Below are 17427 nucleotides of genomic sequence, written 5' to 3' on the forward strand. Positions count from 1 at the left end.
AGTAGAAACGAGGCAAGAAGGCAGCAAGGTACCCTGCTGAAGCTGTAATTCCCATCTCCCCTTCTTTAGGTTTCTCTGCGGCCCTGAATGGTAGCACTGTTATTGGAGAAAACACAGGAGTGTTTCTGGGAGGGCTGCCCCAAGGTCACACCATCCTCAGGAGGGATCCTGGTGAGTTCTGTAAGATAAAGAAGTGTGTGTTGTCACCAAAACTTAAAATGGAGCAAATTTCCATTATTTTAAATTATGAGTAAGTGTTCTTTTCTGGCTCATGTTCTATTTTCTATGACAATCTATCAAAAATCTCTTTTAGGTCTCTTCTTTTTAAAAGGAACCATGTATTCCATACCTCTTGTATTGATATTATTTGTATCCAGTTCTTGGTATATAAAAGGAGTTCATTACACTTTTGCTAAAATGAATTATACTAATTTCAGTCAAAGAATGCTATTTTAGGGCTTATGCCTAGATTTTTCTAAGATTTCAAATTGATATAAATGAACACAGAAATGGAAAACTCTGAGCTTGATATATTCTCTTAATAGGGGGAAGAACATTCCTTAAGTAGTATGTCACAATGCCTAGATGTTCACAGATGAGTAACATAAACAGATAATTCCAATCTAATGCCATACTGCTGTAACAAGTCTATGGACACAGTGATTCTCAAATTTTTAGGATAAGAGAAAAAGAAACAACTCTAAACTGAAAGTAATAAAAAAATGACATGACCAACATTAACCTTGGGCAGAAAAAGTGCATTATTAGTAATTCCGGGGTTATTTCCTAAGTCCTCATCAAGGATCATAGGACGCCTGACAAATCTCTCTGAGGAAGTTAAAATATAACTACATAGGGCAGAGCCTGTGGCTCAGAGGAGTAGGGTGCTGGCCCCATATGTTGGAGGTAGCAGGTTCAAACTCAGCCTTGGCCAAAACTGAAAAAAAAAAAAAATATATATATATATATATATATATATATATATGTATAACTACATAAATATTCCCAATCAACTAGAACCCAGACAAGTATAATTTGTTCATGGATGGCAACCTTCGGGGAATTATGATGAAGATCAAAAGGTCTAAAGAGCTTTCAGTGAATTTTGGAGAGGAATCTATTTGAGCACTCTAGACTAATTATAGTTGCCTCCCCAGAAACACCTGTAGATTAGAGGAGGTTGTCATTCATCTATAATACTTCAGACTGGTAGAAAATTCCCCCTAACACACACGCTTGCACACACAATGGCAATAGTTGCCTCCAGGTACCAGCATGAGATAGCACCCCAACACTAGCCACCCTTTCTGTAGAGGAAATACTCCATTATAAATAAATAATTTGACATTATATATAAATTGGCCTTGTAAAACTTTGCTGGTAAATACCTTCTCTAGAGTCAAATCATAAACTCAAACCTGAGGACTAAGCTTCACACCTCTAGGGAAAGACATGGCTGTGTGAAATGCAACTTAGGTTGCAGATGCCCTCTCACCCTCTCAACTCTTTTCTTACTATCTTTCTAGATCTCTCATTTGCCCCACATCTATTTGATCTGAAGAGTTCCAAATTGAAGATCAACACTGCATACATTTCTAAAAATAAAATCATATTATAGATTGACTTGGGTAACACACTAGTACATAAAGATGAATGACCTGAACTATAAACTATAGATTTAATAGAAACACTCCCTTCAAGTCTTTTTTCTTTTTCTTTTCCTTTTTTTTTTTTTTTTTGTGACAAAGTCTCATTCTGTTGCCCAGGCTAGAATGCTATCGCGTCATAGCTCATAGCAACCTCAAACTCTTGGGCTCAGTCAATCCACTTACCTCAGCCGCCCAGAGTGTTAGGATTACAGGCTTGAGATAGAGACAGGGTCATTCTTGCTCAGGCTAGTCTCAAAGTCCCAAGCTTAAGCAATCCACCCACCACAGCTGGTCCAAGTCTTAATTTTAAAAGTTGTTATACTACTTTGTTTTTGAGTCTGGAGGCAAATGAAATTTTTGTTAGTTCAAAATTGTTGCTATTGTAAAACAAAAGGTTTTTGTATAAACCATCTGCTTCTGCAAATAGGATGTGTTTGAACCCAAGCTAAACATTATAATTGTTACCATTTACCATAGCTGATGGCGTGGTGTTTATCTCAATCATTAAGAGGCTTGCAGTAAATAGGTGGTGAGAGCTATAGCCTATTTATTTTATTTTAATGGCCTATAAAATTAATTGAAAAGGATCTTTCAAAATGCATATTTCTTGATATCTATCAACTCCTTCAGAGATAATCCAAAAGGGCTTTGTTGGCTGTCTCAAAGATATACATTTTATGAAGAATTACAGTCCCTCTGCTATTTGGGAGCCATTGGATTGGCAGAGTTCTGAAGAACAAATCAACGTGTATAACAGCTGGGAGGGATGCCCTACTTCATTAAATGAAGGAGCCCAGTTTCTCGGAGCGGGTAAGGCTCTTAAATATATATGTCAGTGGTCACTTACCATGTGTGTTCCTCTTTGGTATAATTTAATCTCCCATATCCCCAATTATTTTCACCTCCTCTGGGCCTGGTATCACAGTAACAACTTGTTATGTGATGATGCACATAGCTATATTCTCAGTGTCTGAATATGTGATATAAATTGCACTACTCATAAATACATACCCATGCATAAAATCCTTGTGATCCATGTGGTTCTTGGTTTATGTTGGGACTGCCATGAATGCCCATTTGTAGATCAGTTGTTTGGAAATTAGAACACAGTTAGAGGTACACTTAGAATGCATGTCCAAAGATGTTTGCTTGAAGGGAGTTTTGTTTGCTAGGTTAATTCACAAATACCTATTTATCTCATTAAACAGATGAACAATATTCTCACAAGTAAATTTTCAGCCATGTGTTGGATTAAATAGGCCATTGACAGACAGCTGGAGACCAGAACCACCATCTCGCTATTGCTCCAAAGGCTGCAGCCAAAGAGAGGTGTAGTGTCCACAGCTTCCCCCCCAGGCAAAGCTCCTCAGGGGAAGCTGGGAGAAGGATTATGGTGATTTGGTGGATATGTGTGTTCTCCAAATAAAAGACCCCTTCTGCCTTCTATGTTTATAATTAAGTCGATTGGCTATTATGTTGCTTAAACTTTAGAACAAAAAGATATATGATATTAATACAATCTGTGTATTCTTAAATTACTCTTTTTTCAACAATGTCATTAAATTTCTCTTAATCAATGAAACTACTTATTTTTAATACCTCTATAAAACAGTAAAAGTCTTATAGGACTATTACATTGAGTTAGAGAGCAAATTTCCTCCTCCTCAAATGTGTATCAAGTTAATTCTGCCACTTCTGTATGACCACAATAGTAATTTTTTAACATTAATTTGCATCTTCTTTTGCAAGGCATTTACTCAACAACAGTACATGTTCCACCTTTACAATGCTGACCATATTGTGTTACTTATGCTAATATATACACATTTTTATCTTTAAAGGGTTCCTGGAACTTCATCCGGTAATATTTCAAGGTGGAATGGACTTTGAAATTTCCTTCAAGTTCAGAACTGACCAATTAAATGGATTGCTTCTTTTTGTTTACAACAAAGATGGACCTGAATTTCTTGCAGTATGTTAATTAATTTAGATTTTCTTTAAAATATCAGACCCAAATTTAAAAATAAATAAACCATGTGTTAGCATCAGACTCAATTGGAGTTTCTTAACAGATTCAGTTTTGTTTTCACCCTTTTCCCCAAGTTATTTTTAGTTTCACAGTCCTGTGAAAAATATTATATTTTAGGATCATGGTTATTTTCAAAAAAATACAATTACTAATATAAAAATTATAACCTTAAAAAATAAACCAGATATAAGAAATTTTAAAAATCTAATTTGATTTCCCAATGTATGAAATAATTTTTCTTCATTATCTTTTGATATGTTTCAAAATGTTGTATAGAATAGATACATTTTTATTACTTATAAGGTGTGAGACAATGAACACTCATAAACCTACCACCCAACCTAAGAATTGAAATGCAATAAGTTTTTTGAATTACCTACACGGTCACTCCTATCCCATTTCCATCTCCCTTTAGGTGTAATAAGTAATCAGAATTTTGTATTTTTAACTATACACATTTTTATAGTTTGAATACCGTATACAAATGCCTGAAAATTCTTGTTTTTTTAGGTTTATAAAATTTATATTATACTCTATCTTTAGGCAATTGCTTTTTACATTCAACATCATTTTTAAGTCATTCATGTTTCCATGTAGATACACATTTATATATAAAACTTTCCTAACCTTTACCTTAATTCCTTCCTGATCTCCAGAGAACAAAAGGCTTCTGTAATCGCGGTTCCCAACGATACCTCATCCCTATCTTTTTATAGTATCGCCTCCACATGTTCCCCTCTGCCGTTAGACAGTGTGATTCTTGGGAGCAGAATTGATCTTGGAGCAGAAAGTACATAAAAACCTCAAAGCACTCAAGCTAGACCTCCCATTTGATCCTGCAATCCCATTACTGGGCATCTACCCAGAAGGAAAAAAATCCTTTTATCATAAGGACACTTGTACTAGACTGTTTATTGCAGCTCAATTTACAATCGCCAAAATGTGGAAACAGCCTAAATGCCCACCAACCCAGGAATGGATTAACAAGCTGTGGTATATGTATATACCATGGAATACTATTCAGCTATTAAAAAAAATGGAGACTTTACATCCTTCGTATTAACCTGGATGGACGTGGAAGACATTATTCTTAGTAAAGCATCACAAGAATGGAGAAGCATGAATCTTATGTACTCAATTTTGATATGAGGACAATTAATGACAATTATGGTTATGGGGGGGAAGCAGAAAGAGGGAAGGAGGGAGGTGGGTGGGGCCTTGGTGTGTGTCACACTTTATGGGGGCAAGACATGATTGCAAGAGGGACTTTACCTAACAATTGCAATCAGTGTAACCTGGCTTATTGTACCCTCAATGAATCCCCAACAATAAAAAAAAAAAAAAAGGATTTATTGAATGAATGGGTAGGGTAGGCAAATGAACAACTGCTTACCTGAGGTACTTCACACCCATGGTATTTATGGAGAAAAAATTAATGACTTTTTTTTTTTATCTTGTATGACTTTATTCATTTTGCTTGACATGATCAGTTTTAAGTTTTCAAGTATCCTATGGTCACTGAGTTAGTTAAAAAATTATCATGTATCACTTTGAGGAAAATTGTCTGAGCACATTGCTTTTACCATAAAAAATTAGGGTGAAATACATTTATATTAGAAAATGCTACAGTATCCTGAAAGAATCCAGACAGAAGCAATTATGTTAGCTACAGATTTAGAATAAAACAATGAATCAAAATATATCTTACAAATTTGAAATTTAGTTTACTGACCAGTTGAAATCAGCTTAATCAAGGCTGGCATTTCATTTTCTTATTATCTTGTCATATTTCCCCCAAATTATATTGATATATCAAGTAGTATTTTCTTATTTTCTGGAAACTCAAATTCATTATAATCAAACTATCTGCTCTCTTCAGTCTTTCTGTCCGTTATCTAGGATTTAATCTTTTAATTATGGTGTATCAAAAAAGTTTGTGTTTTATATGACATTCATATCATTGCATCACAGCATAATCATTATTGGGTATGAAATTGTTTGACTCAATACAACATTCTCCAAGTCAATTATAAGCTTGCAAAGTCTTTCATTTTATGTTACGCCCGTTCTCCTTAGAATCAAGTGGAGCTTGATTGCTTGAGTGCTTTCAGGGATGTTTCTTTTCTTTAGGAGACGGACCTTCTGCTCTCTCCCAAACTGCCATTCTACTGCCTTTTTATATACCTATTTTCTTTTTTAATATAAAATACAGATGGAGCTGAAGAGTGGAATATTGAGCTTCCGGTTAAATACCAGTCTTGCCTTTACACATGTGGAGCTATGGCTGGGACTATCCTATTGTGATGGAAAATGGAATAACGTAACTGTTAAAAAGGAAGGCTCTTCCGTATCAGCAAACATGAATGGATTGATGGAGCGTGTGTCCGATTCGAGAGCCCAGGCACTGGCGGTAAATTCACCCATCTATGTGGGAGGAATTCCATGGGAGCTGCAGAACTTGTATCAACACTTGAGTTTGGAACAAGGTAAACACCGTCTGGAGGAAATCACGAATCAATACAGCCTTGGTCCTACCAGCATTTGGTGGTTCTGTGTTTCAAGACAGTAATAGACTTGGGCTAAAATCAATACTCACCAATACCCACTTTGGGGGAGAATTTGAAGCCCTTAAAAAATAATCATAGAACACTTTTTCAAATAGTTTTGTATGTAGCTCTTGAGAGTATCCCACCATTCTCTTTATAATCAATATATTTATTTCAGTGTACCTTCAGCAAATAGTAATTAATATAAATATAGTATGTTTAAATCTATTTCCTTGTGAAAACACATGTTATTCTGGCTCTTTCACATACTGATCATTATCTGTATTTACAGATGAAACAAACAAATTAGGTTGGCGTGCACCAGTAGGGAAAATGGCAGTTACATTCATCATTATTTTTTCTTTGACATGAAAACAATTGTTTCCATACTATTTCAGTGGCTGTTTTATATGGAAAAAAATACATAAAAGGGTATATATGATTGACTCATACTTGTGAAAATTTCTGTATTATTAATTATTCATAGCTATCAAAAAGGGAAAGGTTCATTATTTATAACTAAAGCAAGCATTTAACTCACTTAAGTTTGCAAGTCATCAAAAAGTTACTAATGTAATCAGCCTAACAGCATCTGCCTGCATTCTGTATGGCAAGTGGGGTTCTGAGAGCTTCACATGAGAAAAAGTGGCTCAGTCTTCAAAACAAGCATGCGAATTAGGCATTTTAACTTATATACCCATTTTGCAGATAAGCAAACTGGAATTAGAAAGAAAAGTAACTTGCCCAAGGTCTGATGGCCAATATGCAGACGGTCAGGCTATCTCAGGCTCCTTTTTATGTCAGGTGATGGGCACTGGCCACTGCTCCTTCTCTGTGAAGTGCAGCAAGCACAGTGGCTTCTGGCACTTGTGACCAACCATGCTCCCATGCAGAAAATTATTTTTATGTGTTCAAAATCTATTCACTGTGACTGGTTAAAATTTCTATGAAGCAGTCTTTACCTATTTGGTAAGTACATAAAGATTTAAATGACTTTGAACAGAAAATATATGGCAAGCTCTTAGGAGACTTTCAGAAGTGTAGTAGTAAGGAGTTAATGAATAACTCGGGGATAAGACAGTAATGACATTTTCAAGGCACTTAAGATGTAACAGCAGCTAAAAAATATTACATTCGTATAAGTCTCTCCAGGTTTTCAAGTTTCTGAGATTAGAAAGAACTTGAAAACCCTTTGTTTGAGGGAGATAATTCTATCCCATTTACACACACACACGGAAAAAAAAACCTGCATATCCAGCCTTGTGTTTTGAATTTATACCTAAACTCATCACTGCTGATGGTCCTAGAGACACAGCTGGAACTGGAATTGTAAGATGATAATGATCCAGGTTTAAAGCCATAGACCCAAGGAGAATGATTTTAGCTTGACTATGACTAAGTCTATGGTACTGAATGATACTTTATTTATGGGGAATACTAAATTTTTATCATTGTAGTATCATCCATACTGGTGATTCTTAAACCACTGAAGAAGTATTGAAGTGTTTTTTTGTGGTTTGAGACCAGTAACTAGAACATAGATGTCAAAATTGTCTCTCATTATTATGATTGTTATTATTATCACTCTTCACGTACACTGAAATCTCTGGGACAGGTTATTAGAAATGCATGTTTTCTGATACCCACCCCCTAATATAGAGATACCGATCTTTGTAACATTACTTACAAAGTAAACTTGCACATTATCAGTACAATTAAACTGTATTTCTTTCAATCCACTATTAATAGTCTTAAAAATATTTCTTCTTCCTTTTCTATGCTTCTTAAGTGGTACCTTTTTAAAAAGTTCTATTTTGTGGTCATATTAATGCTCTTTTTCTTTACCATTAGCATAATCTTCCTTTGAATCAAATACAAATTAATGTTTGCTTCTTAAGTGGTACCTTTTTAAAAAGTTCTATTTTGTGGTCATATTAATGCTCTTTTTCTTTACCATTAGCATAATCTTCCTTTGAATCAAATACAAATTAATGTTTTTCTTTTTTCTTTTTTTGTGGGAAAAGCTAGGCAACATAATTTGCTGAGGATATGACACCTTGGGTTCTGGGAGAGTCTTAGACCTATGACTTAAGACAATCAGTTTTGTCTATGTGGGTGTGACTGGGCCTTGGAGTATGGTGCCCCAGGCTGAGCCCTGCTCAAAGCCCTCTATGCAGGGGTAGGGAGTGGAGGTTTTAGCCAAGTCAAGTGCCCTGGTGGAGTACTGCCTCCCCTAGAAGACAGCAAAATGTCTTTTGATTGTTAACCTAGAACTCTGGGTTGACCCAGAGGGGCAGGAGTGGTGGGAGTAGGTGGTAAGGGTTAGGAGGCCTTTTCTGATTCTTACAAAAGGAAGCAAGAAAAGGAAGTCTCTACTCCTCTCACAAACATGCCTTTCCACTAGTCTTATCTTCACATTCCATTCAAATGTTGACGGCAACTAACAATCGTTTCCAGTGGTGCAGAGTTGACTGTGCCGCAGTCAGGACCCTGCACTGGAGCTCAGTAGCTCCACCTCCAAGGCCTGAGACCAGGAGACCATTTTCTTAGGAGGATAAGTATGGAAAACCTCATTTTATATCACCTTGGACCTTTTTGTCTTTATCTATAAAATGAAGTCAGATATGTCAGTGGCCTTTCCCAAGTTTACAACTCCGTCTTGTGAATTTTTATGACATTTTTTAAAATTTTCAATTTTTTAAAAACTGTGGTGAAATATACATAACATCAAAATCGCCGTCTCAACCATTTTTAAGTGTGCAGTTCTGTGGCATTAATTACACTCCCTCTGTTGTGCAGTTAATGCCACCATCCATCCACAGAACTCTGCCTTGCAAAACCGGAACTATATACCTCTCAAACAGTAATGTGATATGTCTTATAACGGCACTTACGTGTTTGCCAAAGTTGCTTTTCCACTGTGCAAGTTTTGTTGGTAGGGAAATTAGAGTACAGAAAGTTAGATAACCCAGCTATAGGCCTTCAGAAAATTACTGCTGGCAAATAATTTAGAATTCTGAGCTTATAAATTTTGCAGCAAATGTTTCCATTTTGAGCTTTACTATATTCAATTCAATTCACCCAACTTACTGAATGTCTACTGTGAGTTTAAGATAGACTAGCACCATTGATCAGTTGGGCCTAAAGAAATGTGAATAATAGCAAAAGGCATTTAAAAGCAAATAGGCTGCAACTTAATCTGTTAGAAGACCTACTAAGACATCATCTAAAATGCTGAAGAGAACACAATGGTCATTGTTACTATTAACTTATTTTACTATTAAGCATTGTGCTATGTTTTATCTCCATTTCCTGCTGATGTGCTTTAATCTTGGCAAGAACTGATCGTGCGTTTGAGGACTTTTATACTTCCCAGGGTTTTGTTCACAGTGAGTGTGTCTATGTGTGCCACAACAATCGCAAACTCAGTCCTGTTTGTCTCAATTTTATGCACTTTTCTGAAAAGACTACTGCCAAACTTCATTGAGCTGATCTCTGTTTACAAAAAGACAGCATGATTCAAAGCAACTGTGATTCCCTGGCTGACCAGATGCCCCCCACCCCTTTTTTTTAGTTTGTTTGCTAACAAAAAAAGTAGTAAATACTCTAAATTCACTTCATCCACATTATCTGTTAAACTTCACAGCAGTGGACTACATGGGGGTGGTTCTAAGGTTATTGGTATAGAATATCCATTCCAGGAAACCTCAGAGCCTGCTGTTTATTAACAAAGCTGGACGTCATACTAAGGTGAATGCATAAGTGGTGACCATTTTGTATATTCAACATGATGAAACTCAGGACAAATGGTAGAGCACAGCCATAGAGTAAATCTGTGGGCTAAATTCTATGTCTCTGAAATGAATATTATGCAATTCATGTCAATATCTCAGGATTCTAATATATTTTGAAACTATGTTCTCTCTCCTGCTATCCTGCATAAAACCCTCAGTGTATTTTTCACCAATGAACTTGTTTAATCATTGTACTAATTCAAATATTATTTTCTGGCATTTAACAAACACTGATTTACATAGTATTCATATAACTTAATTTTCTAGAATTGAGATACATGTTCACGTCCTGTTACCACAATGCAGAACTGCCTACATTTTATTTTATGAGAAGGAACAGAATTTAGAAAATGTGGGCCTAAAGAGGTAAAATAAATGCTTTCAGTATCAAAAATTGAATTATAATTATCCATGTATATGTTTTCCAAATAACAGAAATATAAATATTTCCTTGCAACCACCTTAGCCAGATAAGAATCAGGAGATGACATAAAGCATGTCTTAGCTTTTCCTTAGCAATTGCATCTAACCAACCCCCTTCCCTAAAATGTAGCACTGCAGAGGGGGAAAGAAAGATTGATAATTAATGACTGCGGCCCTTTATGTGATACTAATCCCTTACTATTTGCTAGGTTTCGGTGGTTGCATGAAGGATGTTAAATTTACACGGGGTGCTGTCGTTAACTTGGCATCTGTGTCCAGCGGTGCTGTCAGAGTCAATCTGGATGGATGCCTATCAACTGACAGCAGCATTAACTGCAGGGGAAATGACTCCATCCTGGTTTACCAGGGAAAAGAGCAGAGTGTTTATGAGAGCGGTCTCCAGCCCTTCACAGGTAATGCGGAGGTCTTCTAAGTTAAGTGCTACCTGTCTCCTGTTCGTCCCCCTTTCTCTCCCTGCCCGATCTCCATTAGCCTAGATGAGTAACATTTTAATATTTCTATGTCTTATTTCCATTTAAGAATACCTGTATCGAGTGATAGCCTCTCATGAAGGAGGTTCAGTACATAGTGATTGGAGTCGAGGCCGCACAACAGGAGCAGGTAAATTCTATCTGCCTTAAAAATGGGTATAAGCAACGCATGTACATGCTTGTGCAAGCAAGGAAAAGGAAATACTATTACCCTGACAAAGGAGTATTTTGGTGATCTTATGATGAAGTATACCTAGGTTTGAAAATGGATTTTGTCAATGGCTAAACCTTAGTAGATCAGTGCTTTGGGTTTCAAGAATTTGCTAAATATTTGTTCAGGCTTGATTCTTTCCTTTTTAGTTGCAGAAGAAAGGATGTTCAGGTTTTTGTCAGGATATAATAGCCGCAGCTGATGTAATGTGTCTAAGGAAAAGAAAGCTTTACAGATTGTGTAGAGCCCAAGCAGCTGAGGTCAGAGGTCAGGGTTACTATTAGAGGGGCAGCACTCTCCTGCCTCTGCTGTAGAGAGAGCACATTTGAAGCTTGTACCTGGTTGGAAGCAAATGTGCTGTTATCATGGATATTTGCCTATTAGGATCTTCGGATGACTCCCCTAAGAGAGAAATTGCTAGCAGGTTTTAAGGTTTTAGAGTCAGAAGAGAAACAACTAGGAGAGAGAATACTTTAGATCTCATCTCAGATAACTGATTTATAAGTATTTTCTTCTTGTAACTATGGCCACAAAATCCTTTCACATAATTCCATTTCAAGAAGGTATTCGCAAAGAGTTTTGTGACTCAATAGCGTTCTACCATTTGGGGAAAAGTATTTATCAGAAAGCGACAGTATCTCCAAATGATTGCCACTCATGTCTCTATTCGGCAAGTAACAATTTGTCTAAAGACATGCTTTTCACCAAGATATTCTCTTACACTTATTAGCAACGATGTGTTACTCTCCCAGGCATGCTTTGAGGAATCTTCTTAATCTAAAAGATCATTAAATACTGAGATGAGCCACTAAGAAAAATCTTTAAGGCTCTGTGCTTGCATATTTTCCAGAAGAGGACAACTAGAAACCTTTCCAGGGTGGTTTAAATTCTCATCTATTTATAGGCAAGACCAGCTGAATGATCTCATAAAATCACTTTCAACTTCAGACCTACAGGAAAGCTCCAACATAAAATATTCATTTGTTACTTATCTATTCTCTGCCCCTATTTTACACTCTTCTCCTTTATTAACAAATATACTTTGAAGGCAGCTTTGAATATAATTCAGTAACATAAATAGGTGTCTAGAAAGTGTATCACTTACATAGCTTAATAGTCCTCATTTTGAGTACCATCAAGAAAGTACACAGATAGAGCTCAGAATTTATAGCAATGATCTGACCACAAAGGCTTATGCCATAAGTTCGTATTTACAACCTGACCACAGCACCGAGCAGCTACATGCTCCTGAGGGTTGGAGAATAATTGCACTATTTAATTATTTTTGAGTCAGTTTTGCTCTGTCCCTTATGAGAAGACCATCTGTTAGATAGTACTGTACTTTGGCCTGTACCACATTTCAGAACTAATAAAATCAGCATCACTCCCGTTGTCCCTTTACTTGAGACTGGGTCCTGCCGCCTGTGTGTTCTCCGTAGGCTCCCGTGGTGTTTTCACTGCACAGAGATTGGTCCTCTTCCTCTGTGTTTCCTCTCGTCCTTTATGTTCACTTTGTTTCCCTCAAAGCTGTCCTATTTTATTGGTCTGAACAGTAAAGTTGGGGAAGGAGGATATTTGATGTGGAAAAACCAGACTGATCCTCCATCGACAGGGCTCGGGAGTCCATGAGCGGTTAGAGCAGGGCTCTCATCCATCATTCTGCCATGGAGCTCCTTGGGCTCTTTCTTTGCGTCCCCAGTGCAGTCAGCTGTGATGAAGTTGTTACTGATCAGAACTGTAGAAATATCTAATAAATAGTTAAAGGTTATAGATTTTTAAAATGAAGGGGCTCAGCTTATAAGTAAGGTTATGCAGTTCTTTTAAACTTCCTCATCGTGTGTAATTATTTTGAAATACTCTGAAGAAAATGTCTCTGAAAACAGTTTGGTAGAATCTCAAGGACACCAGCCCCACCCCAACCCCCACCTTCAAAATGCAATCAGAAGTAGAGCCCGTATCTCATATCTGGTAGAACTTTGCTTTTTTCAAATTAGTTTGAAAAAGAAAATGAATATGGAAAATGGGACCAGACATTCAAGTACAACATGATCATATTTATGATGTTTTGGGGGCTAATACAGTGAAGATATAAAAGTGTCAAGCCACGATGTATAACAGTCTAATTATCTTGTTGCAAAGGGGTCTCTCATTATATTGCCCAAACTTGTTATCTGCCTACTATCCACCTCCTTCTTTATGAATGATGTTTAAATATGTCGGATATATTAAATATTTTTGGAAAACCTGAACTAGACTCGAAAGAATGTTACGTCAATGGAGTTTTGATGGTTTTGAAATATCGCTTAAACTGAATGGCTCAAGATGTGCAGTCATATTAAATCAATGCTGAAAAGTTACAACTCTAATAAATTGTATTTATGCTAATGGTCGAGTCTGATTTACTGCGGCCATTAAAAGTGAAGAATAGGGCCAATCGTCTTCTCAGAACTGCCATTCTCTCTATTTTCTCTTTTATTCTTGCACAGCTCCACAAAGTGTGCCAACTCCCTCAAGAGTCCGCAGCATAAATGGATCCAGCGTTCAGGTGACCTGGGATGAACCTGTTGTGGTCAGAGGTGTAATTGAGAAGTACATTCTGAAAGCTTATAGTGAGCGCATCCGCCATCCACCCCGCGTGCCCTCTGCCAGTGCTGAGTTTGTCAATGCCAGCACCTCTACAGGTAAAGGCGATTCTTTAACAGAGTGGACCTTATCAATTTCCTTTTTGGTTTTGATTTTAAATAAAAATGTTCTGCAAACTTAAAAAAAACACATCCAATATACACATATTTTGCCAGATTATAAACAACCACCACCATCTAATGTGGTGGAAACCTGTATCTAGGTGGAATGAAAAGATACCTGTGATGATGCCCATGGGCGCTCCTGGATAATTTCATTACAAGGTTGATAGTTTCTTCATCCCTCAAAGGTTAGGTTGTAGGTGGCTAGAGTCCTTTAACACCATATAGATATCTTTGGGGAATCCTACGTATACACATAAGCTTACGTATTTTACCATGCAAAAAGTTTACTCTTTGGGACTAGCCCAAGTTCATACCGCAATTATTTATTGTAAAATTGCTCATTAAATCTAATTATTTCAAGGTGGAGGCGTCTGAGAGCCCCAGCAGTTTGACTGGCAAATTGGCGAATCGATTTCGCACAGTGCTGGATGCCAGGCAGGACTATTAGAGTGAAATGTTCCCAGACACGCCACTCGCATAACTCATGTTCAGGTGCCTGCAGGTTTAGTGAGAGCATTTTCAGCTTCAGGAAATATTAAAGCACATTTAAATGGAAACTTGAATTTAAGCCTTTGACCAAAAATAGTAAAATGCCATCAAATTTGATAGATTTACTCTATCAAAAAATGGTATAACTTGAACTATCGTAATGAATGTTGGAATAGACTTAAATATTTTTCTTCAATATTATCAGTTGGTCAATTCTCTGAAGTCTTTACTTCCTTCTTTAAACTGTTTAGAATCTATACTCCAAATATACTAACAATTAAAAAAAAAAAAAAGAAACAGTCACACTATCCATTTCCTTTTTCCTTATTTTACCCACCTGATTAAAAACCCAATCTAATTAAGCCCACGGCCTGCCTTTCCCAGGTTGTACATGGTAACGAAGGCTGGAGAATATCAAGCAGTTTAATCACTAACAATTCTCAATCCTCCTTTTAGATGGGCACTCAGTACAGACACCAGTCCTCCCATATTTCTATAATAAGCTTCTTCTCCCATTCTTCTCATTAAATGTTTTATGTTTTTCCAAACTATCTGAATATTAACCTCTACTTCTCATCCTACTGAGGTGATGGTCTTACATTTTACATCAAATTAGACAGCACAGAAGAAAAAGAATCTATTAAACAGGATTTCCATTACTTTTTTTACTACAAAATGTACCTACGAATTGCATCTTTCTGCATGATGGGGTTGTTATGAGAGGGTTGAATGAATTAAAACACTTAAAACTGTTTTTGACATATAGGAGGTATTTGCTATCATCTTATTTGCATTATTACTATTTTTTTTTTTTACTTTTCTTTCTTTTTGTCTGTCTGTTTTCACAGAGCTTCTCTTACCCTTTCAAAAATAAAATCATCACAAATCCTCTGGACCTCGACTCTTCCTGTCTTTTCAGAGAAGTTACCGATGGCCTATCTTTCTCTCACTTACCTTTTTTGCCTCCCCCTCTCTCTCTGCTGCAGTACAGTGTGGCCCCAGGACTAGCTTTAATAGCTTTACCTGGGTACTTACTATCCAGGTACATTCTCTCATCCATCCCACACCCACTGGATCAGAAATTCTGGGGTTAGCTCAGCAATCTTCATTGTAACAAACCCTTGCCTAATTCTGACCCACACCAAAGTTTGAGAACTGCTGCTCTGCTGGCTTCTTCCCAGATCATTCAAACTCTGTGATATTTCGTCATTAAACACAGACAAAATAACCCAAACCAATCACAAAACCCTTCCTTTTATCTAAGCTCCTCTCTGGCCACTTCTCCATTTTTTCTCCTCCCAGGCTTCTTTGTGGCAGGACATATCTAGGCATGTTGTCTCCACTTCTGCACTTGACCTTGTTTTTGCTCACTTCTTTTCCTTAGGACACAACAACTGCCAAGTTTGTATACGTAAAAATGCTTTACAGTCTTCAACTTCATTGCTCTACACGAGTCTGCACATAGATTTTTCACCATTTTGTGAACTGTGGTTTACCTTCCCGTTCTGGGGTACCCTTTTCTCTGTGTTCTTTGCTCACTCTTTCCTCTGATGCTTGACTTTACAAATTGGAAAGTCTCAGGATTTAAAACTGGGCCCTCTTTTCTTTCTCTTTTACTTTTTTGCTATCGTCTTGTTCTAGGAACCGCTTTGATTCCCATAACATTAAATACCATAGAGATACTGTTGACTCCTAAATGCACACCCCACTTAGACATCCCAGTGTCTGCATTCAGTAAGCCTTGGGACAGAGTGACATTTCCAACTGGATGTCTTTCAACCTCTGCATTTACCATATCCAAACTTGAATGCTTGTCCCCCTGAATTCCTGATATCAGTAAATGATCCCTTCAGCTACGTAGTCAATTGAATGTGGGAGTTTTTCGTGACTTTTCACCTCCTCCTACACATCTCATATTTATAGTAATTCTATTTTCCAAATTAGGTGTTTAATTCATCTGTTTCTCCCCCTATCCACTGGCCAGGCCACACTACCATCTCTTACCTGCACAACTGCCATCTTCATCTTTTGCACAATTCTCTTTTGCTCCCTGGCCGTGAGTTTATCCTACAGAGCTGCTGATATCTCATTACCTGGCACAAAATCTTTCTACTGCCTGTCTCTCAATCACATTTTGTCTCAGTCTCCCCTCCTTGTCTGGGTTTCCAACTTTTACTGTTGTAATTAATAGAAGTTAAAAGAAATCTGTGTGTAGATCCTTGCGAGAATTCCTAACAGTGATCATAGGATAAATCCCTAGAAGTGGAACAAGTGGCTCTTAAAGCATTATATACTCTTGGACTTGGAGGTCAGGCATTAATCCACACCTCTGCTACATGCCCTTCCTACAACTTAGGGAAGTTACACAACCTTCTGGATCTTTCCTTAACATTCTAACCTATAAAATAGGAGAATAATATTTACCTCAGAGTAATATTAAAAATATTAAGTGATAGGATATTCCATCTCTAACCCTTTTTAGCTACATAACTTGGATAAATCAGTTAACCAAGGTGTGCTTCATATTCCCTCTTAGGTAAATGAAAATGAAAAATAACCCACTCATAAAGCACCTGTGAGGATTAAATGAGATAATGCAGGTATAGAGCACACAGTGCAGGGCTTGACAGGTAGAATGCAGTGTATGCATGCTAATTGTCAGATGTCTGTCAGGTGTGGAGGGCAGCGCTTAACAAGTGGGAATTTCTCAAGAAAAGGATAGTGATATATATATATATATATATATATATATATATATATATATTTTTTTTTTTTTTTTTTTTTTCAGTTTTTGGCCGGGGCTGGGTTTGAACCCACCACCCCCTGTATATGGGGCTGGCGCCGTACTCCTTTGAGCCACAGGCACCACTCCTTTGAGCCACAGGCGCCACTCAGGATAGAGATTTTTATGCTGCCAACTACTTGTCCAAAGGCTATACAAATTATGCTTCTGCCTGCAAACAGAATGCAAGATTGTACATTTCATTTCATACTAGCCAACACCAAGTGTTACAGTTAAATATAAATGAAAATTTGAAGGTAAAATAT

General features: G+C 37.0%; 1 protein-coding gene across 1 annotated transcript in view; it reads left to right on the top strand.

The window, feature by feature from the left end:
• USH2A (usherin) overlaps window positions 1-17427 on the top strand; it is an 868259-nt gene that overhangs the window by 390644 nt on the left and 460188 nt on the right. Inside the window, exons 24-30 of the mRNA XM_053607912.1 lie at window positions 70-171; window positions 2280-2459; window positions 3491-3621; window positions 5891-6164; window positions 10651-10854; window positions 10982-11062; window positions 13630-13824. Coding sequence (XP_053463887.1) covers window positions 70-171; window positions 2280-2459; window positions 3491-3621; window positions 5891-6164; window positions 10651-10854; window positions 10982-11062; window positions 13630-13824 — 1167 coding nt within the window. The remainder of the gene's footprint in view (window positions 1-69; window positions 172-2279; window positions 2460-3490; window positions 3622-5890; window positions 6165-10650; window positions 10855-10981; window positions 11063-13629; window positions 13825-17427) is intronic.

The sequence above is a fragment of the Nycticebus coucang genome, chromosome 10 (genome assembly GCF_027406575.1).
Source record: "Nycticebus coucang isolate mNycCou1 chromosome 10, mNycCou1.pri, whole genome shotgun sequence".
Taxonomy (NCBI): Eukaryota; Metazoa; Chordata; class Mammalia; order Primates; family Lorisidae; genus Nycticebus; species Nycticebus coucang.